This window comes from Colossoma macropomum, unplaced genomic scaffold (assembly GCF_904425465.1).
Source record: "Colossoma macropomum unplaced genomic scaffold, Colossoma_macropomum, whole genome shotgun sequence".
NCBI lineage: Eukaryota > Metazoa > Chordata > Actinopteri > Characiformes > Serrasalmidae > Colossoma > Colossoma macropomum.
The window spans coordinates 9,567,356-9,589,066 of NW_023494784.1; the positions used below are offsets into that span (position 1 = coordinate 9,567,356).

The 21,711-nt window shown below is 38.8% G+C and overlaps 1 protein-coding gene across 2 annotated transcripts in view; it reads left to right on the forward strand.

Moving 5' to 3' along the window:
• Positions 1-8,954: 8,954 nt before the first annotated feature.
• ccdc141 (coiled-coil domain containing 141) overlaps positions 8,955-21,711 on the forward strand; it is a 69,032-nt gene continuing 56,275 nt past the window's right edge. For both annotated transcript variants that reach the window (XM_036577439.1, XM_036577448.1), the window contains exons 1-3: positions 8,955-9,475; positions 15,642-15,764; positions 19,277-19,468. In XM_036577439.1, the coding sequence (XP_036433332.1) occupies positions 9,374-9,475; positions 15,642-15,764; positions 19,277-19,468 (417 nt within the window). In that variant the 5' untranslated portion in view covers positions 8,955-9,373. The remainder of the gene's footprint in view (positions 9,476-15,641; positions 15,765-19,276; positions 19,469-21,711) is intronic.

A 21,711-nucleotide genomic window follows, 5' to 3' on the forward strand; every position in this document is an offset into this window, starting at 1 on the left:
CCTAAAATGTATTTTTAAAAATGTTTTCCTTTTGGTGAGGTAAATTCAGGTGTTGAGAATGAAGGGAATAAGACTTTTTTCCAGATTTCCTGCTATTTTCCCTCCATCAACATTCCATATAAAGCTCAGAAGACACATGTAGGTTCACTGGTTGTTTTGGACAGTAAATAAAATGTCTATATTTGTGTTGTGGTCATGCCGACCCCCTGGTTCCTATCACCACCACTGTAAAGTTTCTCTACAATGCATTTCACATTAAACCACTCTGAATGACTGTTTACATCTAAACGATTGAATTATACAGAAAATTTGAAAAATCTGTGGAATTCCCCTGTCAGTTACTGCCTGTGATGAAAGCCTTCTGTAATTATAAATTATTGTAAGTTATTTTCTCTCACAGAAATGATTAAAACAAGCAGAAAGGCCACATTTTAAACTTTCACTCCATCCCACATTTGAGTTTGTGAATAGAAGGAGATGTTTTATTAGAAGTGATGATACGACAAAAATATATTGCAATGCTTCAAAACATTTATATACAATATGCACCATAATATTCAGTTTTCCTGAGGTTTGACGAGTTGGACAGAACCAGTAGAGCACTGCAGTAAATCCACTGATTATGCTGTCTCTGTAATGAAGCAGGCTGTGGGTCTGTGTGCTTTAAGTAATGGTGCATCCACAGTGTACTCACAGAAGATGATTTGAATTTGATAAACACAGATATATACAAAAGTTTTGGCGCCTCTGGTAAAATAACATTTTGTGGATTTTCTACGAGAAAATAAGTGAACGCATCCTCTGCCAAGAACACGTCTGCACATTTTAATGCACAATTACTGTTTATTTGCTAAATTTAACATACTGGAAAAAAGGAAAACATGAAATGTGGCCTGTGCAAAAGTGCACATTTCATTTTTATACTTGTTTTTCCAGAAATCGTGCACTAAAATGTGCAGAAAATGTCATATTTATGTTTGTTCCTCATGTGGATGTGTTAAAACAACAAAACATATCATTTGAACATTTACGCTTTTGTACATGGCTGTATATTTTTGTCTTCTATGTCTTTTTGAAACTTACTGTAAATGTAATTTGTTGTTCTGTATGATTAATTGTGTAAGTATGTAATTACATTTAAAGAGTACAGCAAAATGACTGAGATTTTGAACACGTGGCGATTTGTTTTCATATTTTGTCTAAATTTGGTCCTAAAGAAACATGATAATGGGTGAAGAATTGTCTGGTATTTTTAACAGCCATGTTTCTGCGAATAGCCGGAAATCATAGTCACGCTGACTGACGGGGTGATGGCTGTATCAGTGTGGCTGGAACTTGTGCTTGATGTGTGACGAGCTGAAATTCTGTGTCTGTGTCTATTAATAGCTGGCTGTGATTTAGCGGGGGCCACTCCGTGACTTTCCTGATTTATCAGGGACCCCTGACAGATGGCCAGACTATCTGCGGCCTTCGGGAGTGTCCAGGGCCTGGCTACTTTCTCAGCTGTCCTCTGGTCTCCGCAGCTGCCGCGTCCGTTCCTGTGGATGGACGAAGCAGGCGGTGTGTTTGTGTGCGAAGCTTCCCGGTCGTGTTTACAGCGGTCCATGGCCCCTCATACCGGCGGATATTTTAGACAGGGGGAGTCATGCTGTGAACACTGCGCTGTGTTTTGGAAGAATTTTAAAGGGAAATTAAATTCATCAGCAGGAATTGCTTGTTTGTTTTTATGGTCGAATGGGCCTTAATGTTTTCAGTCAGTTAATGATGTGCTGTGAAAAAGGCAGTAGGGTCGTTATAGGCAGGATTATTATGCAAATATCATTTAAAGGTCCATTTTCTTATATTTTTTCCCTTGAGGCCACTTAACAACATTTATGTGATTTTATATTGTCATAATGGTCGTAATTCATTTTTACATCATTTTTCCAGCCTCTCTTTATCCCTTTGAATTGAACAGGATTAATTCAGCTTAGTTTCTGCTACTATGCCTTTTAGACTGATGTATGTAAATGAGCTCTGTTCTGATTGGCTGCACTGTATTGTGCCTTGTTCAGGAAGCACTCAGAGCTGAAACGCTCCTGCACCTCAGTAGGAATGGGCAGGGGTAAACTGCCATAGGCTGAATAGGTGGATATGTGTAAATTTGTGACATCACAGAAACAATGAATACAAAACAGGCTGTTTTTCAGCATGGCTTCCTTAGACATATAGACTCTATGGATTTGGGTAGTGAATTGGTACGTTTTGGACCTTTAACAGTGTTATCATGCTATCATGCCTTTATAAAACAAGACTTTGTTGTATTTATGTAAACATTTAACTAAACTATGTAAACAATATTTCAAAATGTACAGTTCACATCAGCCCATATAGTCCATATTTAGAAACATACTTGCAAAAAATGCGCATAGATATATAGATGTGATGTCACAGCCATGAATAGCTTCACACAAACACACAAAAAACAGATAAAAAAGGAAGTTCATTCGGCGGCATTTTGGCATTTTATTTCCCTAAAGAACCACGTTTTCTGGCACCTTTATTTTTTACTTCCTGCGTGGGGGAAGCTGATTAAAGAGGACCTATTACGCTCATTTTATCTTTTTAATTTTATTTTTTGGGTCTACTAGAACAGTTTTTTATGCTTCAGTGTTCCAAAATGACATTTTTTTCATACGGTGCATCTCAATTCACCCTCTGTCTGAAACGCTCTGTTGTTTGTTGAAAAACTGAGGAAGCTTTCTCTCAAAGTCACTCATGCAACACCGTGGAAAAGCTAGTCTTGGCTGCACAGAGGGACAGGGATACAGTCTCTGTTTCGGTAGTGACATGAAGATATGGGAGAGAAATTAATTTAATATACTTCACTTTAAACAAAATCAAAAAGATCTTAAAAAACGTGAAAAAAATGCAAAAAAAGCGAGTATTAGAAATTGGGGTTTGGAACAGACGCCTCCCAATAGAAAAACATACTTTACTTTTAATGTAAGTCAATGGAACCAGACTTTTTTCCCATTCATTTTAAGCCATTTTAAGTCCAATCATCATGAATTTTACATACAGTGAAAAGGGCAACAGGCATTTGTCAAAAACTGAAAAACATCCAAAGTGGAGATACGAGGTTTTCTTCTGACAACAGCGATGTGTAGCTGAAGAGTGTGCAGAAAAGCTGAAAGACTGTTAAACTCACAAACCTGACGAGCCTGATACCGGACCAGAATTACAAAAAAAAGAAAGCCACTTTAAATGCTGTGAATGTGACCTCTGTATTAGCGGCAAGAGGTAGAACCTGAGCTTTATGTGTGCTATTGTTTTCCTATCACTGTCTAAAATATGTATGAAGCTTCCTTCACTGTTGGATGTTTTTTCCCGAGCAAACACACGAGCTCATTCTGAGCAGTTTGGATCAGTAAGCAGAACTGATTTGTTTAATCCGAGGAACAATAATGCATGACTGATGTGTGAATTATGTTCCTATTCATGTGGAGTTTTTTTGTTTAAAAAGGTAGTTTGTGACACTAAATACAGGTCTACAAAACTTTGACTGTTGGATCCTTTATATATAAAACAAACACAGCAACCTAACAGAGAAATGCAACACAAATAGCCACTTTTTGTGTTGTAAAACATGAATATTTGACTGCAAACAAGCTTCAACACAAACTGATGAAACCAGTGACAGTTTGTGTGAGTGTGAAGGTGAAGGGCTAGAGAGATGAGAGTAGATACTGCTGTGGTTGTTCTTGGGAGCGGAGTCTCTTTGTTTGTTTGATGCAGGACCAGTGACAGGTTTGGGCCGCTTTTCCCAGGCTTATTTCTCTGAAGTGGCTTTGACGGTAAAGCTCTGGCCTGACGCAGAACCTTTTAACCACTAACAGAAAGCCAGTGTAGACTGGATATGGCTGGGGTAATATCCTCAGACGTGCTTCTCCTGATAAGCACACAGGCTAGTTGGAGCCTATTTAGAGAGACAGCAGGGCAACCAGCCAGTACCACATTTCAGTAGTCTAATCTGGCAGTTATGAAGTAATTTCTGAGCATCTTGCCGGGTTAGCATGTCTTATTTTAGATACATTTCTCAAGTGATAAAATATAGTCTTTCAAATGTTACTGCTCTGGGACTGAAACTGATCATTTAGCATACACGGTTACACCAAAGTCCTGGACTGTAGCTTCACAGACAGATGGACAGACGTGTACAGAATGAAATGTTCTGTATATTTTAGCCTGGAATGCTTAGTATAGGGCAGCCAATATGAACAGAGGTCATTTACATAATCTTAGTCTTAAAGCTGCAATAACAAAAACACCCTGTTCAATTGAACAGAGGTGGAAATGGCCGTTTGATCCAGAACCCACTATCCAACATCAATGTCTGACCTCACTTATGCTCAATCAAATCCTCACAGCAATGTTCCAACATCTAGACCAGGGGTCGGCAACCCAAATGTTAAGAAAGAGCCATTTTGTCCTTTCAAAAATCAAACCACCACAACATTTTATGTCCATTTTACCATTTCGGCTGTAGATCAGTCAGTTTGTGATGATGTTCTAGTATAGACAAAATAATATAGTATAAACGAAGACAGATTTACTTTGCTCTGCTTTAAGCTTTAGCTCAACTATAGCTGCTTTTCTCGCATCTCTGGCAGGAAATTTTTCCTCAAAAGTAGAACAGTTTCTTGTAAAATGTCTCTCAGTGTTCGACTTTTTACGAGGCTGAAGTTGCTTCTCATTCGCCAGCTTCTTGTTTGAATTTTTGAATTTGAATGTTTGACCAAGAAGCTGGAGAATGAGAAACTGACTTCAGCCTCTTGACCTTTTCAGTGTTCGACAGTTTCTCGTTGCAGATTAAACGTATCAGGAAACCAGCTGGAGTGATTATAAACGCAAATAAGTCATTCATCTCCAAATTATCGATGTTCATCTCAAATCTTCTTCTTTGCCGTTTCGTTAGCTACTAGCTAGGCGAGATTGTTGTCTGTGTTGCTATGGTGACCAGCAGTCTGTGCGCCAACCTTCAGGGTTAAAGGGTGAATTAGCAGTTCTACATTAACTCCAGAGTTTAAGACCATTTATTGTTAAACTGTGTTGAACGATCAGCAGAGCTTTATTTTACTGTAAAGGAGGATTATTTTATTTTTACCTACAAATCTGATTCTGCTGTGGAGCTGCGTGTTGCCGAACGCTGATCTAGTGTGAAGTCTTCCCAGAAGAGTAGAGGCTGGTACTGCAGCAGTGTAGTGTATCTGTCTATCTATCTGTCTGTCTGTCTGTCTGTCTGTCTGTCTGTCTGTCTTTTTTGGTGGCTTATATGCTTTGTTTTTTGCTTGTGACCTGATGTAGTGATGGGATTGTTGCAGTGCAATTGCTGGAGCTTTTCTGACTTCTTCATAGTAGAGCTCTTCATCTTTGAATAGGTTTTAAATGGGAACATTGAAAAAGGTCTTAGATATAATACTATAATCACAAAAGATCATAGAATATCACCTCATACCTTATGAGGGCCCATATTCTACACACTTAAAGACGGTTCTTCAAGACTTCTTTAGTAAAGAAAATGGTTCTGTATAGAACCTCTTTGAAAAGGCTTCTTTTTAGCACCAAAAGCGTTCCTCAATTGTTATAAGGTTGACGTTGTAACAATTGAAGAACGCTTTTTGGGTGCTAAATTGAACCCTTTTTAAAATGGTTCTATATAGAACCATCTACAGCACATCCTCCATCAATCTAAAGAACACTTTCGCAACGTTAAGAATCCTTTAATTGTGAAAAGGGTTCTTTGAGCGTTCATGGTTCTGTATAGAACCATTATCTTCACTAAAGAACCCTTGAAGAACCGTCTTTTTTTTTTTTTTAAGTGTGTGCATTTTTATTGTATTTGCTTTGTCCTGTGCAGTCCAGTTATAAAGTTTGTGGGGTTTTCTTTATGCTCATAATGCCCATAATGGCCATTTTCCAGCCTCCCTTGAGTGACTTCTGTTGTGATTGTGTCTCATTCAGAAAGCGGTCTGAGTGGGCGGAGCCAAACTGCTGTAGGCGAAATAGGCAGAGATGTGTAAATGTGTTGGTTTTTATGACATCACAAAAAACAAAGAATTAAAACTTTTTTTTTTGCAGGTTAATCCTCACATGTGGAATATATTGACCGTACAATTTGAAACTTCAACAGTGTTAATATCCTACATCAGACTCATTTAAAAAAACCGAGAGCCGTTAAGTTATCCATGATACGGACCCTTTAAAATCAAATATAAATATGCCTGAATCATCTGTTTTCTGTTTTTACTCTCACTTATTTTTCCAAACAGCTCATCACGTTTCCTGCGCTGAACACTGACAGAACCTGCTCCTGTTTTCAGAATGGAAATTTGTGTAATTTAGCAGAACGATGTGTGTTTTTCTCCTGTAACAAGAGCATCTCAGTGCAGCGTGTGCTTGGTATCGGGGGGAGATCAGAGGAAGCTGGGGGTTTTGCTGTGTTTCCCTCATCTGCTCAGTATCAGCAGCTCTGCCTGACCTCTTTCCTCTCATTGTGCTGTGGTCAGGGAAAGACGCTCTGTTTTACTGGGACAGTGACTACTGCTGCTTACAGCCCTTTATACACTCAACAGAATTAATCTGGCACTAAAACAGCTGAAGTGGGTAAGCTTTTAGCTTAGCCTGTCAGATAGTTATCTCTAAAAACCTCAATTACACAGCAAAAAAAACTCTCCTAACATTGTGCTGCAGTTTCTCTTGAGGTTGAATGTAATTTTTGTCAGTATTCTGTAAAGCTTGTCCAGCCTCACTATGAACATTTGCATCATTAGCAGAACATGGATCGATTAATTTGAATAAAACTCATCAGAGAACAAAACAAATCAATTGTATTTGTTTTCTCTTTTCTTTTTGTTGCCTTACCATTGTTATTTTTGTCACTATTATTTTATTTTGTCTTTGCTGTCATTATTTTGTCGTTAAAAGGCTCACATCCTGCATCTTGTCTTGTATTTTTATAACATTATTTCGTTATAAGGTCCATATACAACATTTGTGTGGTTTTATGTCCCAAAAATGGTCTTATTTCATTTTTACACGACATTTACATTTTCTAACCTCCCTTTATGCCTTGCAGGCTGTTTTTGTTACCATGCTTTGAAGACTGATATGTAAATGAACTCTGTTCTGATTGGTTGAGAAGCACTCAGAGCTGAAACACTTCAATGTGAGTGGGCGGGGCTAAACTGCTGTAGGCTGATATATGTAAATGAGTTGGTCACATCACAGAAACAGTGAATTCAAAACGGGCTGTTTTTGAAGCTGATTTTCCATATATAGACTGTATAAACTGGAGAGTGAATGGTATGTTTTGAAACTTTACCAGTATTTATATAGCACTTATATGTTACTCCTTTATTTCAGAAGAAGCAGGAGAAATTTGGTTTTCTGTGATATGGGTCCTTTAATGTCTTGTTATGTAGCTGTAATTGATACCTTAACAAAAATGACTGCTTTTATGTGTTAAGAAATATATTAATGCCATTGTTAAGAATGTGTTTGTATGAATGTAACTGTTAAAAGGTTACTGTACAGATACAGTTTTGTCCCCCAGTGTTCATACAATGAAAATGTACCCTCTAAGGCAGGTATCTCAAACTGTGGATATTAGCATTCAGCTTCATCTAACGCTTAAAGTTCACTTCAGGAAGGCCTTGCTAGTTAGTCTGCGGTGTTTTACCAACAAGGACTGGAGCCTGACACATGCTCTAAGGTACAATGTGATCCTTGAGGTCCAATTATGTACCTTAAATAAGTTTTAGAGATATACTGCGTTGACTCGCCAAGGTGAAAGTGCAACATAAAACATAACTGCAATGGAATATGAGATATTTCCTGACTAAAGGTCCTGAAGATGTACCTTTGATGTTGTCGGCAAAATCTGAAAGTATAGTATAGTACCTTTTTTCTAAGAGTGTAAATACTGAACAGTTAATTGTATTTTCTAAATTGTAGATACAGCATAATTTAATGTAGAGACTGAACAAATCATAGTAGGTTGTGAATAGCCCATAATAGTTAATAAACGATTTATAGTAGATACTAAGTAACTACTGAACAATATATAGAAGTGACTGAATAATTCACAGTAGATACAAAATAATTCACAGTAGAAACTGAATAATACACAGTAGATACTGAATAACTCACAGAAAATACTGAATAATTCACAGTAGATACTGAATAATTCACAGTAGATACTGAATAATTCATAGAAGATACGTAATAATTCACAGTAGACACTGAATAATTCACAGTAGATACTGAATAATTCATAGCAGATACTGAATAATTCACAATAGATACAAAATAATTGATAGCAGATACTGAATAATTTGCAGTAGATACTGAATAATTCACAATAGATACAAAATAATTGATAGCAGATACTGAATAATTTGCAGTAGATACTGAGTAATTCACAGTAGATACTGAATAATTCACAGTAGATACTGAATAATTCACGATAGATGCTGAATAATTCATAGATACTGAATAATTCACAGTAGATACTAAATAATTTGTTGATACTGAATAATTCATTGTAGATACCGAATGATTTATTGTTGTTACTGAATAATTTGTTGTTGATACTGAATTATGCATAGTAGATACTGAATAATTTATTATTGTTACTGAATAATTGGTTGTTGATACTGAATTATTCATAGTAGATATTGAATTTCTAGTAGTTACAGAGTAATAAAACTTAAGATTTGTAATTGAATAACAAGCCTGCAGTTTATGGGGTTAAAAGGCCCTTTAAAACCTCTACTTTCTGTCCTTTACAGTTGATGTTCTAGAGTCTAGGCCAGTCTAGACCTTATCCTGGCTCACTCTAGGGGAGGGAAGAAAAAACAAATCATTCAGTGGACGCTCAGTGCAACAGGCAGCAGACGGGGGAGGGGGGAGTTCAGAGGGACCAAAGCCACCAAACTAGGGGTGTGTCAAATGGCTTTGAGTGCTCTGTGATAAATGCAGTGGATATTTCTATTTTTACCCCACTGTGCTCTGCTCTGCTCTGTTAGCAGCACATTTCTCATTCAGTCCAGCCTGCTGGAGGAGAGTGGAGCGGGGACACTGCCTCTGCTGCACAGGATCTGGGACAGAATCTGCAGGACGGGGTCACTTTGTTGCTGCTGATGTGGGCAGCACTGTTGCTTTAATAGGCTTGTGCCCACCCCCAGTGTGTTTGGGTTTGGACGCCTGCTGGAACGTTTGTGGAGCTCTGGAGAGAGGAACAGAGAGTGAGAGCGCTGTGGAGGACAGCAAAATCCTGGAGTACACCACTTTCAGAACTATTTGACTCAACTGGTTGTTGGACGTGAGGACAATGTCCAGCGAAGGTGACCCAGGAGGTCAGCCATCCACTACGGCGCTGAGTACGGTGGCTGTGCAGGCCGGGGACACACAGATTGTTGTTGCTGTGCTAAAGGTAACAGTTTAACATGAACCTTTTGCACACTCATGTTGGTAGATGGGTAGATAGATAGCCAGATAGATTGGTAGATACATAGCATGGAGATAATAGATAAATAGGTATAGATAGAGATAGGCAGATAGATATATAGGCAGTGTGATAGATATAGATAGATAAATAGGTATAGATAGATAAATAGGTATCGAGAGATAGATATATAGACAGTGTGATAGATATAGATAGATAAATAGGTATAGATAGATAAGTATCGAGAGATAGATATATAGACAGTTTGATAGATATAGATAGATAAATAGGTATAGATAGTGTGATAGATATAGATAAATAGGTATAGATAGATATAGGTAGGTAGATAGATAGATAGGCAATGTGATAGATATGTACATACATCTATAGAAAGACATAACAAAATCATCTATAGAAAAATAAACAATAGCATTCAAAAGTTTAGAATGACTGTTTTCAGTAATATAAATTCAATTTGCAGAAAAATATCTAAAATTATTCTAATAGACTTATCCTACAGGTTTCCATGGCCTAATATTCTATAACTAATTTGTAGGAAGCTGTGAGAATCAAGAACTTTTCGATGAAGAGCAGAGCTGTGGATGATTCCATAATAATTGAGAAAGCTGCAGAAGCTCAAGAATGGACATATAATAAAGATTATTATCCAGAATGCCTTATATTTAAAAGCGATGACTGAATCTCGCTGATCAAACAGACATTCCACATAATTTTGTGACACAAAATGACTTTAAATAGATAATAACAGTTCATTTGTGACAAGTAGACAAGTTAGATTTTCATAAATGTGCAAATTAATATACATGCCCACATTTATGCACTGATCCAGATGAGACAGTGGGCAGAATAACAGTGCTTGATAAAATACTGAAATTATTGCACAAATGAAATGAAATATACAGCCTAGGTGTGATATTAGTGTTACTGCAGTGTTGTGGTTGTTTATAGGGCTGGTTTCTTGGGGAGGGATTGATGTTAATGCTGGATTACACAGCATTCTGAATGGAGATTCTCCATTGACAGGAATGTGTAGTCCAGGATTAGGCTTAATCCCCGTCTAGAAGTCTAGAGACCAACTCTAATGCTAACAGAGCGCATTATCCTTCGGTGCTATGTTGATCGGTATGATCTTTGTTGTGTTTAACATGAGCTTATGCAACTATTCTAAATGTGTCTTATATAACAGAGCTCTAATATGATCAAGCCTCAAAGGCTATTGATCTGCTAGAGAGAGGCAGCAGCAGCCTGTCATTTACCACCATCAGCATCGATTCAGCATCTACCATTCTGCTCAAAACACAGGACAAAACTTTTACAAAGTTCACAGCCCTGGATGTCTAGCTGAGGGTCATTGATTAAAACAGCGGTCACCAGATCCTGAGACCATTCTAACCTGAATGTGTTGTTAGTCCGATTAAATAATGTAGCAAATCAAAAATATCTTTCTAAGAAACAGCTTGAGTAAAAGTACAGAGTCTGAATCAGGACCAGACTTTATGAATTTTTCTTTTTGGTACATCCAGCGTGGGATGCATTCATCAGCAAAGGAACTGAAGTTTGTTATTGGTTTCTTTTTGGGTCTTTTTGGTCAAAAAAAAGGCTAAAGCTCAAAAGTGAGAAGTGTGTTCAACAGTAAAGCAGTCCAGACACAAAAGCAACACAACAGGATAATATTAAACCCCAAAAAAGAGAATTAGGATCAATATGTTGGTGACTAAAACATGAAAAGTGGGTTACATTCCTCACAAATATAACTGAGTATAAGTGTTATTGTTTAACCCCTTAAATTGTATTATTACACACTTCTATAACCTGAGAATAGCTCTGCCAGTTTGCATTGAAGTCTCTGTAGTTACTGAACAATAAGCCTTAGTATGTAACAAGCCTGGATTTTAAAGGGTTAAAATACTCAAATCCTTCATGATTGTACTTAAGTGCATGAAACTGAGTGGAGCTAGTTACTGGCCACCTCTACATCTGGTGGAAACCAACCAGCAACACTTGATAGATCTTGTTCAGTAATCTAACAGTGTCGTGTTACCATTATTGATAAGTGTCATGACAGATGTAATGATGTTTGTAGACATGACAGCTTAGGTCACCTGCAAATTTTCGCTTTGTTCTCTAGTTAGCTATCATAATACCAAACATTATGTCATTATGGATCTCAGTGGATGTCGCCAAATTTTCTACAATTAAATCATGAAAAAACGAAATACTGATTGTTGGTTCTAAAACTCAGAGAAAGCTTCTTTATGAGAAACTTGGTTCTTTAGCTTCATATACCAAACCTGAAGTACTAAACCTGTGTGTGATCTTAGACTCTGAGCTCTGTTTTATCCCGCATGTGAACACAGTCACTAAAGTAGCTTTCTGTCCTTTGAGAAATATTGCTAAAGTTCAGGCTTTTCTATCTCAGAGCGACGCAGAGAAAAGCAGAGTTGATCACTGTAATGATCTTCTTACTGGACTCCTTAAGAAAACAATACATCCTTTACAACTCGTACAAAATGCAGCAGCACAGATCCTAACAAAAACAACACAGAGAGATCAGATCAGTCCTGTTTTAGTAGAACCGCACTGACTGCCTGCATCATTCAGGATAGATTTTAAAGATCTGTTTTTAAGGCTCTAAATGACCTTAAAGCTCCGCTTACATCATAGAGCGTCTGTCTGTTTATGTTCCAGCACATAATCTTAGATCTGCAGATACTGACCTTCTGCAAACACCTTTAGTAAAATGCAGAAAACATGGTGATGTGACGCTTTTGTTTCTGAACTATTGTTCAAAGCACATACTGAAACTCTTTGGGTCCAAAGGTATTTTGACCCCTTACCAAGCCATGGTCCTGCCGGCGGGCCCAAGGTTTTATTACACACTTGTATAACCTAAGAAAAGCTCCATTAGTGTGCATTGTAGTCCCTGTAGTTACTGAATAATAAGCCTTAGTATGTAATAAGCCTTGATTTTAAGGGGTTAAACACCTGAGTGCGCTGATAAGCACTGACATCACAAGAGGATACAATGCAAGACTGACTTTTATCAGTTTTCCGTTTTGCAGTGTTTGCAAGGAAAATGGCGAGATCAAATTAATTTCTGTTTTATTTCTATCTAGTAAGCTATTGAAATGGACCACAAAGAGCCGACGCTTCCTTTATTAAAAACACAAACATTTTATGACCAGTGTAGATCTCCAGGCACACGGTCGGCGTCCACTGGTTTGATTTTTCCATTTCAGACTCTGCTGATGCCTGACGTGCCGACTTAATGTTTGTGTTTATCACTGAAGCGCCCGCAGGGAGGAGAGTAACAGCTGTGAAATATCCAGCCAGCGCACTGTGACAAAACACCGTACTGTACAACAGCGCTGCATTATTGATACAGTCTCCCAGAGTCTGTGGGCTTCTTTTGTACTTTTAGGGTCTGTTTTGACCCCCAGGTGTTTTTGTTGATGGAGCAAAGAGCAGAGAGAAGCTTTTCTCGCGTGCACCTTTTAAAGTTCTGGCTGTGGTCCAGTTTGCGCTGCAGTGGAAGGCACGAGCTGCACATGCCTGCATAATGACCGGTGCCAACACTCTTAAAATATACAGCACAATTAAATAGCCATCAGCCTGCATATCCGAAGCTGCATTTCCCGCATTTGTAGTGCAGTTTAGACAAAGTGCAGCAGCTGCTGGAGCTCCTCACAATTGCACCCCCCCTACCCCCCAAATAGGACTAATTAAGGCATTTTTCCACCAGACAGTGCAGTACAGTTATCAATCCAAATCAACCTGGTCGAGTACCTTTGTCCGTTTCTGGTCGTACATCAGAGCTGTGAAAGTAGGCAGGGTTCTCCGGTGTGGTGTGGTGGACCGTTTCCCCTCACACCACTAGTGCTAAAGGGGAATTCCACTATCCATCCATCCATCATCTAAACCGCTTATCCTTCTGGGTCGCTGGAGCCTATCCCAGCTGTCATCGGGCGGAAGGCAGGATACACCCTGGACAGGTCGCCAGTCCATCGCAGGGCAGACAAACAGACATACACAGTCACACACACACTCACACCTAGGGGCAATTTAGCATGTCCAATCATCCTGACTGCATGTTTTTGGACTGTGGGAGGAAACCGGAGTACCCGGAGGAAACCCATGCAGACATGGGGAGAACATGCAAACTCCACACAGAAATGACCCTGGTCACCCGGCCGGGAATCGAACCCAGGCCCTTCTTGCTGTGAGGCGACAGCGCTACCCACTGCACCACCGTGCCACTAATTTTTCTAAATTGTTGGCATAATTAAATCGTTACGATGTGAATAAACTCATTCAGAGTGGTTTGGTGTGAAATGGCCTGTTCTAAAGAAGCTTGCAGAGTCAGAATTGTTCACAGTGGTGGTGATAGGAACCAGACGTCTGAAGTGTTTAATGGCTTTAAAGCTGCTGCACTTAAAGCTGTTATACTAATTTTATGATGGTATTGAGAAAAGATTTTGTTTTAAATTGCATCGTCCATTTAAGGAGGGATTCCACTCATTTTCTGTAAAATGTCAGTGGTTCAGACGCAAACAGAGTGGTTTGGTGTGAAATGATTGATTGTAGAGATTCAGATGTCTTTACAGTGGTGGTGATAGGAACCAGGGGTCACAATGACTACAACACAAATGTAGACATTTTATTTACCCTCCAAAACCACCAGAGAACCTACAGAGTCTTCTGAGTTTATATGGAAGGTTGATGGTAGAAAAATATCAGAACATTCTTGTGGTTTAGCTTGTTTCAATGAGCTTTATATGAAAAGCATAATTAATAAGGAATCACACCATGCCTCTGTTATCATTGGCTACAACTGTGTTTTCTAAGGGCTGTAAACTGTTTTTGCCTGTAAACTTTGTGCCGGGGTCACTGCATGTGGGCAGAGGAGAGGACACTGGAGCACTTGGTTGCAGGTGTAGCCTTTCAGCTCATCTGTCTCTGTGTAAACATGGCCTAGGTTTGTCATCTCTGTGTTTGTGTGTATAGATGGAGATCTAGATACATTTACTGTCATTTTACAGTCTGCACCAGAACAAAAGTGTAAAGGTGAAAGACAAAAAAGTAAAACAATACATAAAAGTGTCTGGATATACACTTCAAAAACATGGTTCCTCAAGGGTTCTTTAGTAAAGAAAATGTTTCTGAACCATAAACACTCAAAGAACCTTCTGCATGATTAAAGCGAACCACTGTATATGGTTCTATATAAAAGGTTCTATATATAGAACCTTTTTAAAAAAGTTCTGTATAGCACTAAAAAGGGTTAAACAGGCTAAACTGCACTAATATAGGCTTTGAATTGAAGTATTCACTGAATTATCCACTATATTATTATTATATTATCATTATTAACTATTATTAACTGTGCCTGGTTTAGTATTAAACCCAGTGTGAGGGAAAACAAATGTGTGTCATGCTAACACACCACAGAAAACTGCTATCTGAAATTAGCATTATCATTGCAGTTGTAATTTGTCAAGCAAAACATACTTAGAAGGTCAAGGACTCTACATTAAACACTGCTTTATTATGATATTTCTGTTGTTATATGACGAAAAATGTAAACATTCATGAAATTCACTTTAACTGCTCCATAAGCTCATTCTCATTGCACTACTGTTTATAATTGCACTATTTATACCCACAGACCTTAATCTGTTTGTGCCTTAAGTCACTTTATTGTTAATTTCAGGACCTTCTTATATTTGTATTATTTTTTATTATTCTATTTTTCTACAATTAGTGTTTATTTTTATGATTAGTGTTTATTTAGTGTCTATTTAATTCACACGTCCTGTTTACCATCTATTTAATGTTATTGCTACACCATGGGGTCTGAGAGTAACGCAATTTCAATACTCTGTATGTCCTGTACATATTGTGGTATTGACAATAAAGCTGACTTGACTTGACTTGAAATGTCCTATTTCAGCCGTCCTTGGTTGCTTGGCAACAATAGCAAACTCTAAACTGACTACATTTCTTGGTGGAAGAACTGTTCGTTGCTATTATTATCAAATATAACTTGAAAATCCAAGTTATTATTATATTTTAAGTTTTTGCTGTTTTATAAAATTATTTATGAATAACTGTTTATCTGTTTGTATGTTTTCAGTGTGGAGAGTTTGTCCACTTGCAGCTGACCGAGGCTCATCCGGACCTGCTGGAGATTGGAAACAACCAGGATGAAAGCAAGAAGCTTTTGGAAGAGCATGATCAGCTGCTGGCCAGACTCAAGGTGTGATCATCTCCATCCACCATCATTTCAGCTCTGTCTTTTTGCGCTTTGGCTCTGGGTCACTTTTCTCCCGCAGATCCATCTCTGTTCAAAATTATTCCGCCTCGTATTCTCATTTTAATCACGCCAGCCTGTACAAAACATCCTCTGTGTGTTTCTAGTGAGTACTGGTTCATATTACCTCCACAGAAAGCGCTCTTTACACTGTTTCTCCCTCCAGGCCTCATTAAAACTCCTGCTCCAGTACTTACATTCCAGCGCTTCCCTCTGTGCTCTGTAAAGCTGGTCTCCAGACCTCGATACCACCCCACACTTACTTACTTAATTATGAATTAAGAATTAGGAATCCTGTAGTCATAATGCATTATAAATGCTTTTATAAAGTCTTATATGGCCTACATAATATGTCATAATGCCTGGTATGAGCTTGTATAATTGCTTGTAAGTAGTTATAGTTACATAACACTATAAAATATAGAATACTTCTATATGTAGTGTAAATCTGAGTTTGAGTTTGCTTATTTTTAACTGGAAACTGTAATGCTAGGCTAGATGGCTACAGGTGCTAGACTCTTAGCAGTTAGGAACCAAAGCTGAATGGTTAGCAGCACAGAGCGATGCTTTATGTTAGCCAGTAAGGCAAGGCAAGTTTATTTATATAGCACCTTTCATGCTGCTGTCATTCAAAGTGCTTTACAAATGAGGAAAATACACAGTCATTTAAAAAGTAAAATTAGAGAGAATATACATTAAAAACTGGATTAAGAAAGATTTGAAAGAGAAAATCATTAAATTAAAAACCAAATTTGAAATTACATTTTTGAATTCAATTAAAAATGTAAAAATTAGTTTAGGATAATAAAGTGCCATTACAGAGGAGAAGGTCTAGAAACGTTACGTGTTTAAATTGAGCTAAAAGCAGCTCAAAAAGGAACATTTTGAGCCTGGATTTAAAAGTGTCTAGTGTCGGGACTCTTTTAACTACCTAACTACTTAACTACTAATTATACAAATGTATGCTTGTTATTATAAGGCATTATTTGTGCCATATAATGCCTTATAAATAAATTTATAATGCATTATGAAAACAGGATTTATAGGAAGTATTACCCAGACTGCTGTAGGTGTCTAGTTAGAGCTGTTGTTGTGAACAGATAAATCACACTGTTCACGTTTTTGTTCCAATTTTAAAAGCAAGTTCCACAATACATTGTGTGATTTCTACCGGAATACACAGTGGTTATATTAGCTTGGCGAAAGATCAAATTTATACGTTTTAATTCTTTTCCCAAATATAGTCGATCAGCCAAGACCATGTTTGGTGTCTGAAATTTGCTTCTTTATTATGGTACATATGACCAGTTAGAGCTTGTAAAACTAGTAAAATAGCTTGATAATCTATCCTAAAAAAGAAAGGAAGAGGAAGAGGTTTTCTCTTCATAGCTTTGAGATAGAAAAACTTTTTAAAGCAGCATTATGTAAGATTTTTTTGTGAAAACAGGCCAAAATATATTGAGTGTGCGCTGCTGTGGGTCGCCCTGTGAAGCCTGTAATAATCATTTAAAAGCCAGAGGCATTGAGTGGGGAGTTTTCCGGGTCACATAATATGACATTAACGTCAAACACACAGACTCAGAAAGAAGGTCCTATGATGACAATAGTAGACAATTCACTCAAGTTTTGACTGAGTTCTCTTTGAATTCTCTCTCAAAGCGCTCTCAATCACTAGATTCATCCACTCAGGGAAGGGGCCCAAGCACCACCCATTACAAAATGTTCTTCCACATTTCCACCAAAGAGGTCTCCAAACCAGCAAAACTTACATAATGTGGTTTTAAATGATAGAATGCAACCATATTAACATTGTTTAGATGAAAGAAAGGGCCAAACTTCTCACAAATCAGTTTATGTTTAAGTATCATCAGGTTTAGTCCCGATGAGGCTGCCAACTGTGTGCCCAAATCATCATACCTTCCTTAAACCATGCCGAATTGCTTTGTAGCCTCTCATAGTATGGCTCTTTGATACTATGTGACATACTGTCTTATAGAAACATGGACAAAACTACAGACAAAGTGCAGCCTTAAAGATAACTACCACCACTGTTTTGGCTATGTAATGTACTTTTGTCCATTTCTATGAATAACAGTACATCATACAGTGTCAGAAACCATGTAAGCAAGTCTGCAAGAGGAATCGTATGGACTTGCGCAGTGACCTGACAACAGTGGCAGTTTTCACAGCACTTTTCACTATTCAACATTGCATAATATGAAATTTTGCATTAACGTCAGAGCTAATGTTGTGCATATGTTTTGTACACAGACGTTCTGTATTCTCCCGCAGTGAGAGAAGAAGCTTTGCTTATACTGAGGTTTTGGAAAAATGCGCTATTGATTCGAAGGCACAATTGCGTCCTTGAGAGACGTTGTGTCGGGCTGTATTAGCATGTGAAAAGAGCTCTCGCTGTGTTCGGAAGCAGTGGGGGGGCAACTCCCATCCCTGAGAGCAAGTACAGAGTCAAGCCTGCAAAGCAAAGCCTTTAATTAAAGTCAAGCTCTACCACACTGGCGATGGTACGACACGTGCCGATTGAGGGAGTTTTGAAGCATCTGTTTGCCAGAAGATGATTTCACATTCACTCAAAACAATCAGCACTTGATGTAATGAGTGTTTGCAGATTTTGGTGTTTTGAAGATGTATCTGGTGCTAATTAGACGCAGCTGTAAGCTAAATTTGTATAAATAAACATGAAAATTTTTATTTTTTTCAGAACATAAGACTTTAATATGTTTACAAGCATAAAATAAAAGTGCTTTAAAAATATCTGCAGTCTGATATATCTATATTCTGAAGTACCTGATTGTTAAAGTAGCATTCCAGCCTAAAACTAGCATTTAGTGTGTTCATTTTTATGTCTATAGTGTAGCATTGCATCCCTCAGCCTCTTTAGTTTGACAAAATTCATGATTTTATATGCTTATTCTGCTTTTATCTGTCAGTGCCCTCTCACTACAATACCCAGCATGCATTACTCGAATACATCTTGCTCCCTTTGGAATCCCCCCCACTGCAATAAAGAAATGCACTGATGTAGAGACTCATAAACACACACATTTTGCTTCTTAGCAGTAACGTTAGCTGTCTGGCTTCCTTCTGCAAGCTTATAGATCCTATAACTTCTAACATCACCAGAATGCATCATCAGAATGGGGGATTTCTTAGACTTTAAACGGGAAAATCTTGCTTTAGGGACCACTGAAGCACCGCTGTAAGAGGTGAGTAGTGTACTGCCAGCTTACGAGTACAGCACAGGAGCACCCATGGAGTATTTTAGAGCAAACTTCTTACTGGTTGTTGGCAAATTGACTTTAACTATAAATCACTGCCTGCATTTCATACTTCTTGCTGTGGTTAAAACATGAATCAGTTGTATTTTAGAGATAATGTAATGAAAATGTTATGAAAGAGCTGAGTAATGGGCTGAATCAAGTGTGTTTGATCTTTATTAGAGGAATGAAGAAGGCGTGCGGGCTCTGCTGGAGCAGGCAGATGAGGTGGCGGAGGAGAAGAAGGGAGAGGAACGAGTGTATGAAGCCATGGCTCTCTCTCTCAGTGAAGCCTGGACGACGCTGGTCAGCCACCTGGAGAAACGACGGACGCTACTGCTGCTGACCTGCCAGTTCTACGACCACGCTCTGGAGGTGAGAAAGGGAGCATCTTTTACAAAGCGAGAGGAAGAAGAGAGAGAGGAGAGAGATACAGGGAGAGGGATAGTGTGGTTTAAAAAGTTGCAGAAAGAGAAGAGAGAGAAAGATGGCATTCCTTACAAAGTGTAGGTGAAAAAGAGCGAGAAAGTGAGAGATAAAGTGTGTGAGATCAAGGCTCAACCCCATTTCTTATTTTTACCCCTACCCCTTGTTTTTGACTCTCCTTGCCCCTTGGAACTGAGTTTAAAGGGGTAGTGGTTGAAATCTTCCCTATGAAATGAGACCCTCAAATAAAAGAGCATTACTTTATTAACAGCTACCAGCGCTGCTCTGTAGGCGACCCTGCCAGTCTGCAGTGACAGCAGAGGAGGGTAAAGTTCAGCTCCTCACTGCTGGGCTTTAGTTACATTAAGGGCATCATATACCTTCAAAGAGGGGGGCAATTAGTTATTATCATCCACCCCTAATTCTTCAGTGGTATGAAGCTGAAGTCAGATATTCACCAGCTTCTTGTTAAAACTTTTCTGTTCCACCTTAAACGGAGAGAAAATTCTAACATTCTTGTTCAGCCATCTTGCCGGTTTTTCTTTTTTTCCTCATAACACTCTGTTTGGAGTCTCTGAAAAACCTCTGTTTGAAGGGTCATGTAGTCGTAACACTTCGCCCTACCCGTCTATCTCTATACCCCTAGTCCTGAAAACGCAAAGCGGAGAGGTAGGGCTAAGTGGTAGGGGCGAGGGGTGAAATGGGATTGGGCCTAATAAGATAAGATAATCAGAGAGAGAAAGTAAGAAGAAACAGAACAAGCTTAAGAAAGAAATACAAGGGGCTTTAGCATCTTTGAGTGCATGAGTGAGAAGAAGTTGGAGAGAGCAAGAGAGTGAGGAAGAAACAGAGAGTGAGACAAGGAGGTAAGACATTCCTACATAAAGAGGAGATGAAAGAGGGAGTGATTAAGTAAGGGGGAAAAGATGAACTTTGCAAGAAGATGGAGAGATGAGAGGGGGAGTCTAATACAAATGTGAGTGAAAGAAAGAGAGAAGTAAAGAAAACTAAAGAAAAGAGAAAAATACAAGAAGGTGAAGAAGGAGAATAGAGAGGGAGAGTAATGATTTGGTGATACTATACTAGGCAGTCATGTCAATAAAGACAATAAAAAGGGGAGGAGGAGAAATGGAGAGGGGGGGAAGGAGGAGAGAGAGAAGCAAAAGAAAGAGAGAGAGGGAGAGGGAGGCAGACTGCTGTTAAGAGGAAGAGAGGGACCTGACCTACCTTACACAGTGAGAAAGAAAGAAAGATAATAAAAGGAAAAAGAGATGGAGGAGAGAATGAGAGAGAGAGATGGCAGGAAGGAAGGAAGAAAATGAGCTGCTGGGTCCAAATAGTTGAATGAAGCTTCCTTTTATATCTGCTCTCCTTGATGTTGTCTGATCTGTAGCTCCTGACCTCAGGAGATAAACCGGCAGTGTGTGGATCAGGCAAGTAAAGCAGACAGCGAAGGGAGTTTCATTCAACTGCTGGCCAGCATGTTTGTTTCTGGCTGCAGTGCTGCAAGCGATATTGTTCTGATCAGTATTTAGCTCTGAAGTGCAGCAGCGGTTCTTTGTTTTCTCAGCCTGAATGTGTAAACGTGTGTGTGTGTGTGTGTGTGTGTGTGTGTGTGTGTGTGTGGGTGTGATAGCGTCTGAAAACACACCGCTGTGTATTTCCCTGTGTTTAAAGCAGCAGCTGCTTCCTCTGATGAGTTTCTGAAGCGATCTGAGGAGAGAGAGCTTTGATATCAGAGATTCTCACTCTGATCAGCGATTTCAGATAAAAGAGCAGGACTGAGCGCTGAGGTCATTTATTGCTGTTTGGAGTGAAAAAGGTAAACAGAGGCGTGGACAGAGGATACATCTGTGGAGAGACGATTGGAATTGAGCTCGTTTGTTATACAGTGCTGGAGCGTAGATCAGGCCGGATTTGCTTTGGGATAAAATGTATCAACAAGCCGTTGCTTACTGTACAGACGGCTGTTTGAGTAGCTGAGTGGGCAGTGTTGTGTTATGTAATAGCTCTGGTGCTGTCTCCTTTCACTGCTAGCGTTCAAAAGCACTGGTCAAAAGCTTGGACTGGTGGTGTAACTACTGGAGGCAGCAAGGAGGGAAACTGCACTTGGGCCCATGGTGCAGGTTGGCCCATATTGACTGGGGCCCCTGAAATCTTTAGATCCAGATTGCTGCAAAATACCACAAAGT